This window comes from Cygnus olor, chromosome 16 (assembly GCF_009769625.2).
Source record: "Cygnus olor isolate bCygOlo1 chromosome 16, bCygOlo1.pri.v2, whole genome shotgun sequence".
Taxonomy (NCBI): Eukaryota; Metazoa; Chordata; class Aves; order Anseriformes; family Anatidae; genus Cygnus; species Cygnus olor.
The window spans coordinates 1,743,943-1,758,303 of NC_049184.1; the positions used below are offsets into that span (position 1 = coordinate 1,743,943).

At 56.4% G+C, this 14,361-nt stretch overlaps 1 protein-coding gene and 1 long non-coding RNA gene across 3 annotated transcripts; one reads left to right on the forward strand and one right to left on the reverse strand.

Annotated features, from left to right (window-relative positions):
- Positions 1 to 1,706: 1,706 nt before the first annotated feature.
- LOC121079177 (dynactin subunit 2-like) lies at positions 1,707 to 8,418 on the forward strand. Of its 2 annotated transcripts, XM_040576081.1 has the most exons (13): positions 1,707 to 2,721; positions 3,237 to 3,305; positions 5,219 to 5,315; positions 5,432 to 5,493; positions 5,953 to 6,113; positions 6,235 to 6,382; positions 6,463 to 6,528; positions 6,607 to 6,645; positions 7,372 to 7,449; positions 7,640 to 7,711; positions 7,826 to 7,928; positions 8,039 to 8,130; positions 8,217 to 8,418. In XM_040576081.1, exons 1-13 carry the CDS (start codon positions 2,686 to 2,688, stop codon positions 8,301 to 8,303), a joined length of 1,110 nt encoding a protein of 369 aa, XP_040432015.1. In that variant the 5' UTR covers positions 1,707 to 2,685; the 3' UTR covers positions 8,304 to 8,418. The 2 variants fall into 2 exon arrangements, with proteins under 2 accessions (XP_040432015.1, XP_040432016.1); XM_040576082.1 differs by lacking the exon at positions 7,640 to 7,711.
- A 1,075-nt stretch (positions 8,419 to 9,493) lies between these two features.
- Positions 9,494 to 11,635, reverse strand: LOC121079116. Its single transcript, XR_005824888.1, has 3 exons — positions 11,588 to 11,635; positions 10,804 to 10,810; positions 9,494 to 9,532 (listed from the first exon to the last, which is right to left on the reverse strand). It is a non-coding gene; the product is annotated as an uncharacterized LOC121079116 (long non-coding RNA).
- Positions 11,636 to 14,361: the final 2,726 nt, after the last annotated feature.

Consider the following 14,361-nt stretch of genomic DNA (forward strand, 5'->3'; position numbering starts at 1 on the left):
ACTAAGGAGAATCTCTATCCTTTACTGGATGTGGGGAGAAACTTAGTGACAAGAGATGAGGAAAAGGCTGAGGTGCTTAATGCCTTTAAGTCTCTTTAATGCCTCTCAGTCTTTAGCAGCAAGACCAGTTGTTCTGTGGGTACCCAGACCCCCGAGCTGGTGGAAGGGGACGAGCAGCAGAATGTGGCCCTCATAATCTACGAGGGAATGGTTGGCGACCTGCTACAGCACTTAGATGTACACAAGTTGATGGGGCCGGATGGGATCCACCCAAGGGTACTGAGAGAACACGCGGAAGTGCTCGCCAAGCTGCTTTCCATCATTTATAAGCAGTCCTGGCTATCAGGGGAGGTCCCAGTCAACTGGCGGCTAGCAAATGTGATGCCCATCTACAAGAGAGGCCGGAGGGTGGACCCGGGAAACTATAGGCCTGTCAGCCTGACTTCGGTGACGGGGAAGTTCATGGAGCAGATTATCTTGAGTGTCATCACGCAGCACTTGCAGGGCAACCAGGTGATCAGGCCCAGTCAGCATGTGTTTGTGAAGGTCCTGCTTGATGAACCTGATCTCCTTCTGTGAAAAAGTGATGCGTTTAGTGGATGAGAGAAAGGCTGTGGATGTGGTCTACCTTGACTTCAGTAAGGCTTTTAACACTTTCCCACAGCATTCTCCTCAAGAAACTGACTGCTCATGGCTTGGACTGGCGTATACTTCGTTGGGTTAAAAACTGGCTGGGTAGCCGGGCCCAAAGAGTCGTGGTTAATGGGGTTAAATCCAGTTGGAGGCTGGTCACTAGTGCCCCAGGGCTCAGCATTAGGGCCAGTTCTCTTCAATATTTTTATTGATGATCTGGATGAGGGGGTCAAGTGTACCCTCAGTAAGTTTGCAGACAACACCAAGTCAGGTGCATGTGTTCATCTGCCCGAGGGTAGGAGGGCTCTGCAGGAGGATCTGGATAGGCTGGACCGGTAGGCTGAGGCCAACTGTATGAAGTTCAACAAGGCCAAGTGCGCGGTCCTGCACCTGGGGCACAACAACCCCAAGCAGCGCTACAGTCTGGGAGATGAGTGGTTGGAAAGCTGCCTGGCAGAGAAGGACCTGGTAGTATTGGTTGATAGTCAACTGAATATGAGCCAGCAGTGTGCTCAGGTGGCCAAGAAGGCCAACATCAACCTGGCTGTGGTGGCCAGCAGGACTGGGGAAGTGATTGTCCCCCTGTACTCGGCTCTGGTGAGGCCGCACCTCGAGTATTGTGTTCAGTTTTGGGCCCCTCACTACAGGAAGGACATGGAGGTGCTTGAGCGAGTTCAGAGAAGGGCAACGAAGCTGGTGAGGGGTCTGGAGAACAAATCTTATGAGGAGCGGCTGAGGGAGCTGGGATTGTTCAGTCCGGAGAAGAGGAGGCTCAGGGGCGACCTTATCGCTCTCTGTAGGTACCTTAAAGGAGGCTGTAGTGAGGTGGGGATTGGTCTGTTCTCCCACATGCCCAGTGATAGGATGAGGGGGAATGGGCTAAAGTTGCGCCAGGGGAAGTTTAGGTTGGATATTAGGAAGAACTTCTTTACCGAAAGGGTTGTTAGGCATTGCAATGGGCTGCCCAGGGAAGTGGTTGAGTCACCATCCCTGGAGGTCTTTAAAAGACGTTTAGATGTAGAGCTTAGCGATATGGTTTAGTGGAGGACTTGTTAGTGTTAGGTCGTAGGTTGGACTAGGTGATCTTGGAGGTCTCTTCCAAGCTAAATGATTCTGTGATTCTGTGATTCATTCTTAGTCATAACTGGTGACCGTGACTCTCCTTTACTGGTTTGTGGAAAGGCTGCTCCGCCCGTAACTTGCGAGGCTTGTGCTCCCTGCTATGAACTGGTTGGAAAGCCCTGGCTCTTTCAGAACCTGATTTGCCCATTAGACCAAAGGCTCAGGCATGCTCGGAATGTGGGTCTGTGACAGAATTCACACCATCACTGCTTCTGGAAGCCTGCTGCATGCCCACCAAGGCTGCTGCCATCATTGTGCACCCAGCTCTGCCACAAGCACCTTGTTTCTCCTCAGGTGCGGCCTCGGGCAAGGTGCCCCTCCTGGCTCCCTGCAGGAGAGCTTTAGGGGCTTCAAAGAATAGGTTCTGCCGGGCTTTGCTGTTGCTTTGCCCTTTGGAACAAAAGCACAAACCTGTGCTACAACACTGCAGTCGTGCAGCAATGCTGGAGCACAACCAACAGGCTGCCCTGAGAAGCGCAACCCCCTGCCCCACTGTGTGCCCCCCATTTTCACTTGCGTGTGCCTCCACTCCCATATGACCCCCTTTCCCTCCACCATTTCCACCCCCATATGTCTCCCCCCCCGAATTTTCACTCAGTGTGCCCCCCTGTGTGCAGCCCCACGTGCCCCCACCCCGATTTGCACCATCAGTGTCCCTCCCCAGATTTTCCCCGACTGCACCACGGGGTGCCCCCAGCCCCATGTGTCCCCTTGTGTCTCTTCCCCCCCCTTCCCCCCAGCATGCCCTGTGGCACAGAACCTTCCAGAGCGGCCCCACCCAGCCACCCCTGCCCTCGCTCAGCTCTGCCTCGCACCTGCCCTGGCTGTGAGCAGCTGCCAGCCCTGTCCAACACCAGCCTGGAGCCGTCTCCATTGGCACCCCAGAACTAGCACTGCCCCAGAACCGGGCCTCTTAGCGATCCCCCAGCCATGGCCACCCTCAAGTTTGCCGACCTGCCCAGCATCGTGCGTGCGGGGCTGGGCCTTGGGATGTCCAGAGAGGGTCAGGGGAGAGAACGTGGGGCCTGTGGGGAGGTTGGGGATGCCAGGGTCAGATGAGGGAGCTGGGGGGATTGGGGTTGGTTTTGGGTGCCCGGGGGGATCTGAGGCAGCAGGGCAGTAAGTGGGGTGTTTGGGGAGATGGTGGGTAGTCGGGGCTGTCTGGGGTTGGGGGGGAGAGAGGGGGGACAGACAGGTGTGTCAGGGCATTGGGACTTGCAGGGGGGTCAGGGCGGCCGCAGGTGTGGGGGTGCCTGTAGGGTACCAGAGCACAGGGGGTGTCAGGGCCATAGGGGCAGGAAGTGGGGGCTTGGGGACATTGGAGGTGTCCAGAAGAGCTGAGGAGTCCTTGGGGAGATAGGGTGAGTGGGGACAGGGAACTGCCAGGGAAGGGTGGGCAGAGGCACCATCTGAAGGTGTTTGGGGCAGTTCGGGGGTGCTTGATGAGAAATGGCAATTAGCTGAGCCTGTTTGTGTCCTAGGCCTGGAATGAACCAGAGGTCTATGAGACCAGTGACACACTCAAGGGTGACCAGGCCGAGTTTGAGATGGTAAGGCTTTGCTGGGGTCCCATGTGTGGTAGGGGTGAGCAAGGGTGCCGGTGCCCCCATCCCGCAGGCATGTGGCTCAGCGAGATCATCTCTGGCACAGGGGAGCGGCTCCTTGCACGTCCCCGCAGTGACACATCCCCAACATGGTCTGCTGGCCCTGTCTCAGCCTGATATTGCTTCAGGGCAGCAAGGAGCAAGGGCAGGGCTCAGCACCATGCTGGGTGGGTGTCCTTGCCCCTGTCCCCTGGCTCTGTGTCCTGCATAATGCAGCAAGGGCAGTAGAAGCGGGCAGGGCTGGCCTCTGCCATGTCCCAGTGGCATTGCTGGAGGACCCATGTCCAGCTGTGGGCCAGGCATGAGGAAGGGCCAGCTGGTGTCACATGGAGGATGACAGGGGCCATGCTGCAGTGACTTCCCTCCCAACAAAGCTAAAGGGGGCACAGCTCATGGACCACAGACAGATGCCTCCCTCCTACTCCTGGAAGCCATGGGGACCTGAGAGGCATTTGGCTTCTGTGTCCTGTCATGGCTTCTGCTCTCACCTCTCCCCAGGGAAAGAACAGGAAAAGAAGAGATGGAGCTGGAGGGAGGTTGTCAGAATGGGGGCACAGCCATGTTGTAGGCTCTCACCTCGTCCCCAGGGTGGCTGGCTCCGCTCCATGCCCTGAACGCTTTGCTAAGCCCTCATCCTGCTCCCATGCTTTCCCTGCGTTCCATGGTGATGTGGGAGCCCTTCACAGTGCCCACCACGAGCACGACCCTGGATACCTCAGGGTGCCCAGTGGAGGTGCCCATCCTGTTGCTGCCCCTGCTCTCACAGCCGCTGCCCCTGCTGCTACCCTTGCCTCTGTGCTGGTGGCCCCTGTGTCCCACATGGCTCCTAAGCCCTCACGTAGGATTAGCAGGCGGCCCCAGGGGCAGGCCGTGGCAGAGGGACATGGGTGACATCGGGCCACGCATGGGACAAAGCTTCTAATGACATTTTTTTCTCTCTCCTCCTAACCTTGCTCTGACTTTCTCACCTCTGGGGAATGCAAGTAGCTGGTAAGAGCCCGTCTGTCAGCCACTGTAACACTGTGCTCTGCTCAGTGGCACTTGCTGTCTCCCCACAGCTGGACAGCCCCCCCAACCATGCTGGAGAGCTGCCCCCGCTGCTCTCACCCCTTCTCCATTTGTGCTGTGCCAGAGCTCCCTGAGAGTGCTTCAGGCCACGGTCGGGCACAGGGACCAGAGAGGGGAGCAGGCAGGGTGTCCTTGGGGCACCTCCTGCAGGGCCCCGCTGTGTCAGAGGGCGAGAAGCACCCCAAGTTGCTGTCTGCATACGCCCCTCAAGGGGACATGTCCAAGTTAGGCTGCACGCAAAGCCTTGGAGAAGTCTTGGAGGAGTCGAAGTCCTCTCACAAGTTGCAAGCACCCCAGAGCCCGCGGATGATGGAAGCCACCCTGAAACACAGCTGTGGGACTGGGGCCACCCCGACCGCACATAGCACGTATGGTGGGGCTCCCAGAACCGCCAAAGGATGTTGAGCCTCACTGTGCCCTGGCCCTGCTGCCAGGCCCTTGTGGGGTTTCTCCTGTTGGCCAGGCCAGGCCAGGGGTCTGATGTCCATGGGCCATGTCCTGGGAAATAGTGCATCCTGGAGAGCCCTTGCTGCCCAAGCAGAGCCTTTGCTGGGTCTGACCGCTGCACCTGCCCCCGTGTACCTGTTGCAACCTGAGGGCTGCCCTGGGGGTTTATGCACCATCCTGCGGCGGTCGGGGAGGATGGGGCCACCGTCGGCCCCATTTCCACCCATCTGGTCCCCAGCGCTGGCCCTCAAAGGCTGCCAGGGCTACAGAGAGCAGAGAGACGGCAGCACTGCTGACAAACCCTTGAGTCTTCCTTTGTCCTTAGTGCTGTGTCCTGTGTGCAGGAGGAGCTTACCAGCACCAGTGTGGAGCACTTCATCGTCAACCCCAACGCTGCCTTTGAGAATTTCAAGGACAAGCGCCTGGGCACCAAGGGAGTGGGTGAGCCAGAGGGACTGGGGAAGGGTGAGCTGTGGTCCCTGGGTTGCTGAGATGGACCCAGGGATGGCATAGGCTCCCCAGGTATTTTAGGGTGACCGTCTGCTCTTCTCTTCCAGATTTCTCCGACAGCACAAGCAAGACCAGTACAACAGGCTACAAGTCTGGAGAGCATGAAAACGTGAGTCCAACATGCACAGGGATGTCCCCGTAGTGTGAACTACCCTAGTGCATGGTCCCTTGTCCCTCCTCAACCCACAGTTACATCCCTGCCCAACACCACAGCTCTCCCACAGCCACAAGTTTTCTTGCCTGTCTGTGAAGGCACGGCTACTACCAAGGGGTTTTGGGTACTGGTGTCCCAGCACCACCAGATCCCTGGTGCCATGGGCAGGCCCTGAGTCCCTCTGTTACCCTCACCCCCTCCATCCTCCCCCTCCCCGACGTTCATCTCTCTGCAGCTCAGTGACGGTGTTGGTGCCAGAGACACCTCAGCAGCAGTACCAGTGGCTGCAGCATGAGGTGCAGAATCTCATTTGTGAGCTGGAGCAGATCCAGGTGATCATCACCCCTGCCATTGGGACCTGCAGGCAGGCCATCCTTGGGGGCTGACATGGCTGCCTGTCCTCTCCCTGCACAGAGCGTATTGAAGGAGTCGGAGGCCGAGGAGGAGCTGATGCCCGTGGCCTTGGCCAGGCAGGTGGAAGGCCTGAAGCAGCAGCTGGTCTCCAGCCACCTGCAGAAGCTACTGGGCCCTGCTGCAGCCATAGACTTTACAGACTCCGAAGGCACGCTGGCCAAGTGAGTGTGGTCCCGAGGCCTCATGCCTTCAGCTTAGGAAGTGGGGGGCAACAGGGGGAGGATGCCAGCAACCCCATGAGGCAGTACCAGAGCAGCACGGTCACCTTTTCCCCTTTCCCAGGCGCCTGTTGCAGCAGCTGGAGGTGGTGAAGTGCAAGAAGGCAGTGTCAGGGGAGAGACCCGACAAGGCCCCAGCCCCCACTGGAGACATGCTCACCTTTGAGCTCTACTGGAGGCCAGAGCAGGACCAGTTCTCCCAGGCTGCTAGTGTGAGTGTGTGGAGGGGGAGTCACAGAGTTTGACCCCAAAATGGCCTGTCCTGCCCTCTCAGCCCTTGTTTCCCCCCCAGATTGCAGAGCTGGAGAAGCGGTTGGCACAGCTGGAGGTGATGGTACGGTATGAACCTGACAGCCAGGTAAGGGGACAGGCTCTCCAGCCCTGACACTCTCCTGCTCTCCATCCTGCCCCACTGACGTGATTTACCTCCCCACAGAACCCACTGCTGGTTGGGCTGAAGGGCACCAGCCTTGTGGTAAGTCCTAGAATCCTAGAATAGCCTGAGTTGGGAGGGACCCATGAAGATCATTGAGTTGAATTCTTGGTTCCACACGGGGCAATCTAGTAGTTAAACAATATATGTAAGAGCATTGTCCAAATGCTTCTTGAACACCAACAGGCTTGAGTCCGTGCTCCCCTGCTTGGGGAGCCTGTTGTGCTGCTCAGCCACCACACCGGTGAAGAACTTATGTCCTAATACCCAACCTGAACTTCCGCTGGTGCAGCTTTAAGATGTTCCCTCACGCGCAGTCACTAGAAAGAAGAGATCTGCACCTCCGTCTCTGCTCTACACCCTGAGGGTGCTGTAGACAGCAAAGAGGTCGCCCCTCAGGCTGCTCTTCTCAAAGCTGAACAAACCAAGAACAAACCAAGCTGCTCGTCCTAAGTCATGCCCTCTAGCCCTTCCCCCATCTTTGTTGAACACCTCTTTTGGGACCCATTCTAGTATTTTTTATCTCCTTCTCATACTGGGGAGCCCCAAACTGCACACAGTACTCAAGGTGAGGCCACACCAGCGCTGAGTGGAGTGGGACTGTCACTTCTTTTGACCGGTTAGCTCTGCTGTGCTGAACGCACTCCAGGGTATGGCTGGCCATGGTGTGGGTGGCATGGAGGGACACTTTTCCCCATCCCTGCACATGGCACTGGGGCAGCCGTGAGGCACTGCCTGGCCCCTCCTCACTTTGTTCTCCATCCCCAGGAGACCGTGCAGATCCTCCAAGCCGGAGTGAACATCCTGGACATGGCTGTGCTGGACCAAGTGGAGGCCCGGCTACAGGTTAGGGGGGTCAGAGAGAGGGAGGTTGGGGGTGAGTCCTGCAGCCCCCAGCCAGCAATAGTCCCACCTGCCCCATGGAGGGTGGCACAGGGCCATGGGAGAGCCAGGGGAGGGCACCAGCAAAGGTTATGAAATTGGGGTAGGGGACACTGCTGGATTTGGGGTCTCACATCTGCTTCCCCCTCTGCAGAGCGTCCTGCAGAAGGTCATTGAAAACACCGAGCACAAGGCAATCGTGCTAGACCCTGAAACCCAGAGCAAAGTAAGAGGAGCAGGGAGGGCACCTCAAAGCAACGCCAGCATGGGGGGCTTTTATGGAATCCCCCTGCAGACTGTGCTTACACCCTCCTTTCCTGCTTTCCACCCCTTGCCCCAGATACACCAGGTCCATGAGATGATGCAGCACTGGGACCCTGTGGCCAGCAGTCTGCCTGATGTGGTACAGCGACTGCTGACCCTCAGGGACCTGCATGAGGAAGGTGAGGGGCTGGAGGGGATGCTGGGGACAGTGGCGTGGCATGACAAAGAACATGCTGGGGGGGGAGGGGGTGCGGTCCCCAGCAGCACTGAGCTTTTGCCTCCCTCCCAGCCACGTGGTTCATGCAGGCCCTGGTATACTGGGAGACCACGCAGCAGGAGATGGTTGCTGCTCTCAGGAGCAAGGCCTTGCTGCTGGTGGAGGTGAGTCCCGGAAGCATGCACTGGAGAAGGAGTGGGTCCCATCCTGCCTCTCCCACTCATCCCCTGCCCCTCTGACTCCCCTGCAGGTCCAGAAGATGTTAAAGGAAAATCTGGCCATTGTACAGGACAATTTTTCATCTCTAAAAGCCCACATCAAACAGTTGCAGCAGTGAGAGAAACCCAGAGTCCCTTCAGGCATTGCTGCCCCCCCAGACTCCACAACCCCCTTGGAATCCTTCCCGACCTGGAAGGCTTTTTTTCCACCCCATTTCTAAATAAACGTTTTGTCTAAAAGTGTGTCCATGATGGCATCTCCTTTGGTCTGTGGCACATCAGCAGCGCCCAGATGCAGCATTTTGAATGCATATTTTATTGCATTCATAATTCCCCCCCGCCTCAAGTTCCCCTCTGACTGTGCACCCCGGGTACCCCCAGCCCTTTATGTCCCTTCATGTCCCCCAACCCTTCCAGCCTCCCCCCCCCCCCCGCCGAGAATGCCCTGTGGTGCAGAACCATGCAGAGCAGCCCCATCCACCCAGCCTGGCCCAGACTTGGCTCTTCCTTGTGCCTGTGGGTGATGAAGGCTCTGCACCCACACAAAGGGAGAAAGGCCACGGGGGGAGCTTTGTTCTCCTTTAACAGGGGGGAAGACAACAACAAAGGGTTGAGGAGGGGCATTTTTTCCCCACTCCAGCATAGAATAGGAACTGGGGAGGTTTATATCCCCCAAATGGAAGACAGCAAACTGGGGAGCTCTTTCATCCCTCGGAAAAGAGAAGGGCGATGGTGGAGTTCTTTCCGCCTCGGCGAAGTGAAGGGGCAGTGCGGGGGAATTATGTCCCCACCCAAAAGATAGCTGGGCAACGGGAAGAGGGTGAAGCGGTGGAGTTTTTCTTGGTCATATAGAAGGAGGGCAAATGGGAGGGGGGGCAGGGGGGGAGTATGTACCTCTCCAAAATGAGAAGAGCAATATGGGAAGATATTTCATAGAATCATAGAATCATTCAGGTTGGAAAAGACCTCTAAGATCATCTAGTCCAACCTTTAATCTAGTACTGAAGTCCATCACTAAACCATGCTACTAAGTTCTACATCTACACGTTTCTTGAAGACCTCCAGGATGTTGACTCAACCACTTCTCTGGACAGTTGATCCCAGACCCCTGATCCTGGACCTCTGATCCCAGAGCCCCCCACCCCAGAGCTAACTGTCAGCCCCGGACTTGAGCCCTGGACCCTGGAGCTGACCCCAACCCCTGAGCCCAGACCTGACCTTGAGCCCCCAAACCCGAGCCCCGGACCCCAAGCCCCCAACCCCAGAGCAGACCCTGAACCCGTAGTTGACCCTGACCCCGAGCCCCAGTCCCGAGCCCCAACCCTGAGCCCCAACCCCAAGCCCCAACCTCAAGTCCCAACCTGGAGACCCAACCTGGAGCCCCAACCCTGAACCCTTGAACCCAGAGCCCCCACCCTGGAGCTGACCCTGAGCCCTGACCCTGGAGCTGACCCCGAGACCCTGACCCCCAGAACGGACCATGGACCCAGACCTAACCTCGAGCCCCAACCCTGAGCCCCAACCCCAAGCCACAACACTGAGCCCTGAACCCGGAGCGAGCACCAACCCCAGAGTGAGCCCCAGCCCTGGAGCTAACCCCACGATTAAACCCAGACCCGAACCCCGGACCCGAAACCCGGACACCGGAGCTGACCCCGAGACCCCGACTCTGAGCCCTGATCCTGATCCCCAACCCCGGAGCAAGCCCCAACCCCAGAGCAAGCCCAGATCACGGAGCTAACCCCACAGCTAACCCCAGATCTGAACCCCACACCCGAACCCCACATCCAAACCACGCACCTGAACCCCTGAGCTAACCCCAACCCCCAACCCCGGACCCCGAGCCCAAGCCCCTACCCTGAGCCCTGAAGCCAGAGCTAACCCCTGACCTGAACCCCGGACATGAACCACGGACAAGAACCGTGGACCCCAAGCCCCAGACCCCGAGCCCCAGACCCAGAGCTAACCCCAAGCCCCAACCCCAAGCCCCAAACCTGAACCCTCAAACCTGGACCCTCGACCCTGGACCCTCGTCACCGGAGCCCCCGGTCTGGGCCCGACCATGGAGCCCCTGACCCAGGCCCGACCACGGAGCCCCCAACCCTGAGCCCCGACCCCACAATTGACCCCGAGCACAGACCCTGGAGCTGACCCCAAACCCTGACCCCAGAGCTGACCCTAAGCCTCCGATCCTGGAGCTGATTCTGACCCCAGAGCTGACACCGACCCTGGAACTGGCCCCAACCCCCAAACCCCAGAGAAGACCCTGGAACTGGAGCTAACCCCAAGCCCCAACCCTGGACCCTTGAGCCCAGACCCTTGACCCCTGACCCTCGACCCCGAGCCCCAACCAGGAGCTCCAGCCCTGAGCCCCAGCCCCGGACCCTCAACCCTGGACCCTCGACCCTGGACCCTCGACCCCAGACCCAGAGGTAACGCCGAGCCCCAGACTCGGAGGTGACCCCAAGCCCCGGACCTGAGCCCCGGACCCTGAAGCTATCCCCAAGGCCCAACCCCAAGCCCCAGCACCGGCCCTCGACCCTGGAGCTGATCCCAGATCCTCAACCCCAGAGCCCCAACTCCAGAGCTAACCCCAAGCTCCGCACCCAAGCCCTGGACCCTGGGGCTGATCCCAAGCCCCGACCCCAGAGTTGACCCTGAGCACTGACCCCAGAGGTGACCCCGAGCCCCGATCCCGGAGCTGACCCCAGACTGTCAACCTTGGAGCCCTCACTCCAGAACTAACCTCAAGCCCGGGACCCGGAGATGACCCCAAGCCCCCAACCCTGGAGCCCACCCTGGATCTAACCCCAAGCCCCAGACCCGAGCCCTGGACCCCAGAGCTGACTCTGGATTGTTGACCTTAAAGTCCCCCCTCTGAAGCTAACCCTGAGCCCCGGACCAGAGCCCCACACCCCGGAGCTCACTCCAGACCCTCAACCCCAGAGCTGACCCTGGAGCTGACACTGAGCACCCACCCCGGAGCTCACCCCGAGACCTGGACATGAGCCCTGGACTTCGGAGCTGATGCCAACCCTGGAGCTGACGCTGACAAAATGACCCCTGGAACAGACCACAACACCTGACCCCCAGAACAGACTCTTGACCCTGGAGCTAACCCCGAGCCCCAACCCCAAGCCCAAATCCCCAAACCCTCGACCCCGGACCCATGAATCTGGAGCCCTGACCCTGGACCCTCGACATCAGACCCTTGACACCAGACTCCTGACCCCAGAGCCCTGACCCCGGAGCTCACCCCAAGCCCTGGACCCGAGCCCCGGACCCCGGTGCAGACCCCGATCCTGGAGCTGACCTCGACAAAACAAACCCCGGGACAGACCACAACCCCCAACCCCAGGAACAGACTCCGGACTGGAGCTAAACCCAAGCCCCAACCCCGAACCCCAACCCCGGATGCTCAACCCCAGACCCTTGACCCTGGACCCTCGACCCTGTGCCCCAGACCCTGAGGGACCAGAACTGAGCCCCGATCCTGAGCCCCCAACCCCAGAGTTCCCACCCCGGACACGACCACGAGCCCCTGACCTAGACCTGACCCAAAGACCTGGACCCGAGCGCCAACCCCAAGCCCCAGCCCAGAGCCCCAGCCCCGAGCCCCAGCCCAGACCCTTGACCCCAGAGCCCCCACCCCAAAGCTCACCCCAAGCTCTGGACCTGGAGTTGACCCTGAGCCCCGACTCCGAGCCCCGACCCCAAGCCCCTGACCCCGAGACCCCGAATCTGGAACTGACCCTGGACCCGCAGCTAACCCCGAGCCCCAGCTCCGAGCTCCAACCCCAAGACCCAAACCCAAGCCCCAAACCCAAACCTGAGCCTAATCTCCGAGCCCCAACCCTGGACCCTCAACTCCAGACCTTTGAACCAGGAACCACTACCCCAGACCCAATCCCAGAGCCCCCACCCCAGACCAGACCCCGAGCCCCGGACCCAGACCTGACCCAAAGACCCAGGCCCAGAGCTAACCCCGGCAGGCTCACGGGCCTTTGTAAGAATTCCATCAGGGACCCTCGACTCCCGTGGCTCTGGGTTATTGCAGTGACACCAACACCGTCAGAGATTTCTGATATGTGCAAGGGGAATGCTGGATGGTTGGTATTGGGCGAGCAACTGGGACAGCGCCTGCAGCATTGAAACACAGTTAGGGCTTTGTGTTCTTAAAGTGTCCACTGCAGATATTTAAGATACTGTTTTTACTTTATACAGGGTAGGTTTGTTGTTTGTTTGTTTGTCTAAAGTGACTTTTTCATAATCAGAATGAACTTTTGAATACATAGAAATTACAGAACACTTCCTCCTTTAACAGTGGGATATAACGGGTCAGTTTCCATGCTCTGAAATCAGAGAAAAGACTCAATTTATAAAGAGTAGGAGAAGAACCACACCAATATTTTAGCAAAATTACTTACTTTACAAGTGTAAAGTTTTGAGGTTTCTTACAACTGCTAGGGCTCTGAAAATCTTCCCTAGGTTGCACACAAACCCCAATAAGAAAGATCCCACAGCTAGAATTAAGCTAGAGTTTCTGTATATGAGGCCTAGTCTAGAAAACATCTCTGTTTTCCCCTAGCTGAATTGTACTCATGTTTCAATGGCCACCTGTGGTTGTGCTTATTTGGGAAAAAGAGAAGACTACTGATTATCTCATTTTTTTCCTACACTTCCTATAAGATACTCAGGCAGGATGGAATTTTCTTGCAATTCTTTTTCATAACTTCCTCTTGACTGGTAATAACTACAACTGATTAGGAAAGTTTGCAACATCTGTGCAGAATGATCTTGTACAATGGGTTTTAGGAAAATCGTGCTTACAGTATAGCTTTTCAGATTTCCTATGTTTGATACGGTCAAGCAGTGCTTTTGGGAGTTAACTTCTGACAGATAATATTTGATAATATCGGTAATACTTTTTCATATTCTTTCTCAGTCTGAGCCAGATTTCAGAGTCACCAAGGCAGAGATTTTTTCTTGTGACAAAATATGTGTAGTATTTATTTACTGTCAGGCTTCTAGATGTTATTTTAAGTAATATTATTCAAATCACTAATGCAATCTTAACAGAGTTCTTTCAGTCAGGACTAGCACGTTGAGTTAGTGCCATTGATGCTCGGAGTTGACTGGGAAGCCACTGAAGTTAAGGGTCTGTGTGACAGAGTTGTGTAAATCACTTTCATGTTTGAATCTTTCATGTTGTGTTAATAAAAAAAAAAAATAAATCATAGAATTATAGAATGGTTTGTGTTGGAAGGGACCTTAAAGATCAGTTAATTCCACACATCCCTGCCAAAATCCTACAGTATCATTAAAATATTGCAATTCCACTAGGCTTTTGAACAGGAGCCTATAAATGGATATTGCTCTCTGAAGCCTCAAAGCCCTAGGCTCCCTCAGCTTCGGGGCTGGGACTGGCCCACATAACAGAAGCACTGGACACCCAGGTTGTTCTGTTATCCTGAGAGTACGAGAGCCCCTTTCCTGAAACAGACCCTGTATTCATTCATTCCCATGTTCCATTCTTAACCAACAGGTCCCTGTTGGCCTCACAGATGACAAACTTACTTTTTCCAAGATTACCTAACTTACTGAAGGTGGCACAGCAAGTCACTGTCAGAAATAGAAACTGAGCTGGGTTTCTCAGTTCCTTGACAGGTGTTTAATGATTTAGGATTTGTGATTCTCTGGATTTTTGTATGAAAATGCTAGCCAAGCACACAAAAATCCAGACAATCACATAAATACAAAGGATTTAGGTGGTCCTCTAGGTCTACCTCCTGCTCATACCAGGACTAACTAAGGTTGCACAGAGGGCCTTGTCTAGTTGAGCTAAAATCTTTTTCAAGGCTGGAGATCCCACAGCCTCTTCACACCCTGCCTGAGCATTTGACACCCTGCATAGTGATTTTTTTTTTTTTCTTAAAAGTAACCAGAATTCCATCTATTGGAACTCTTGCTTCTTGCCCTTCATACTGTCCCTGTGTACCTCCACAAAAGAGTACGGCTCCATCTTCTTTACACCCTCCCATCACGCAGTTGCAGACAGCAGTAAGATGCCCCTTTGCTTTCTCTTCTCCAGGCTGAACAGAACCAGCTCACTCCTGTGCTCCTGTGCTATGTCCTGTGCTCCGTTTCTATTGGGTCTTGGTGGTGTCTGTCTACCTG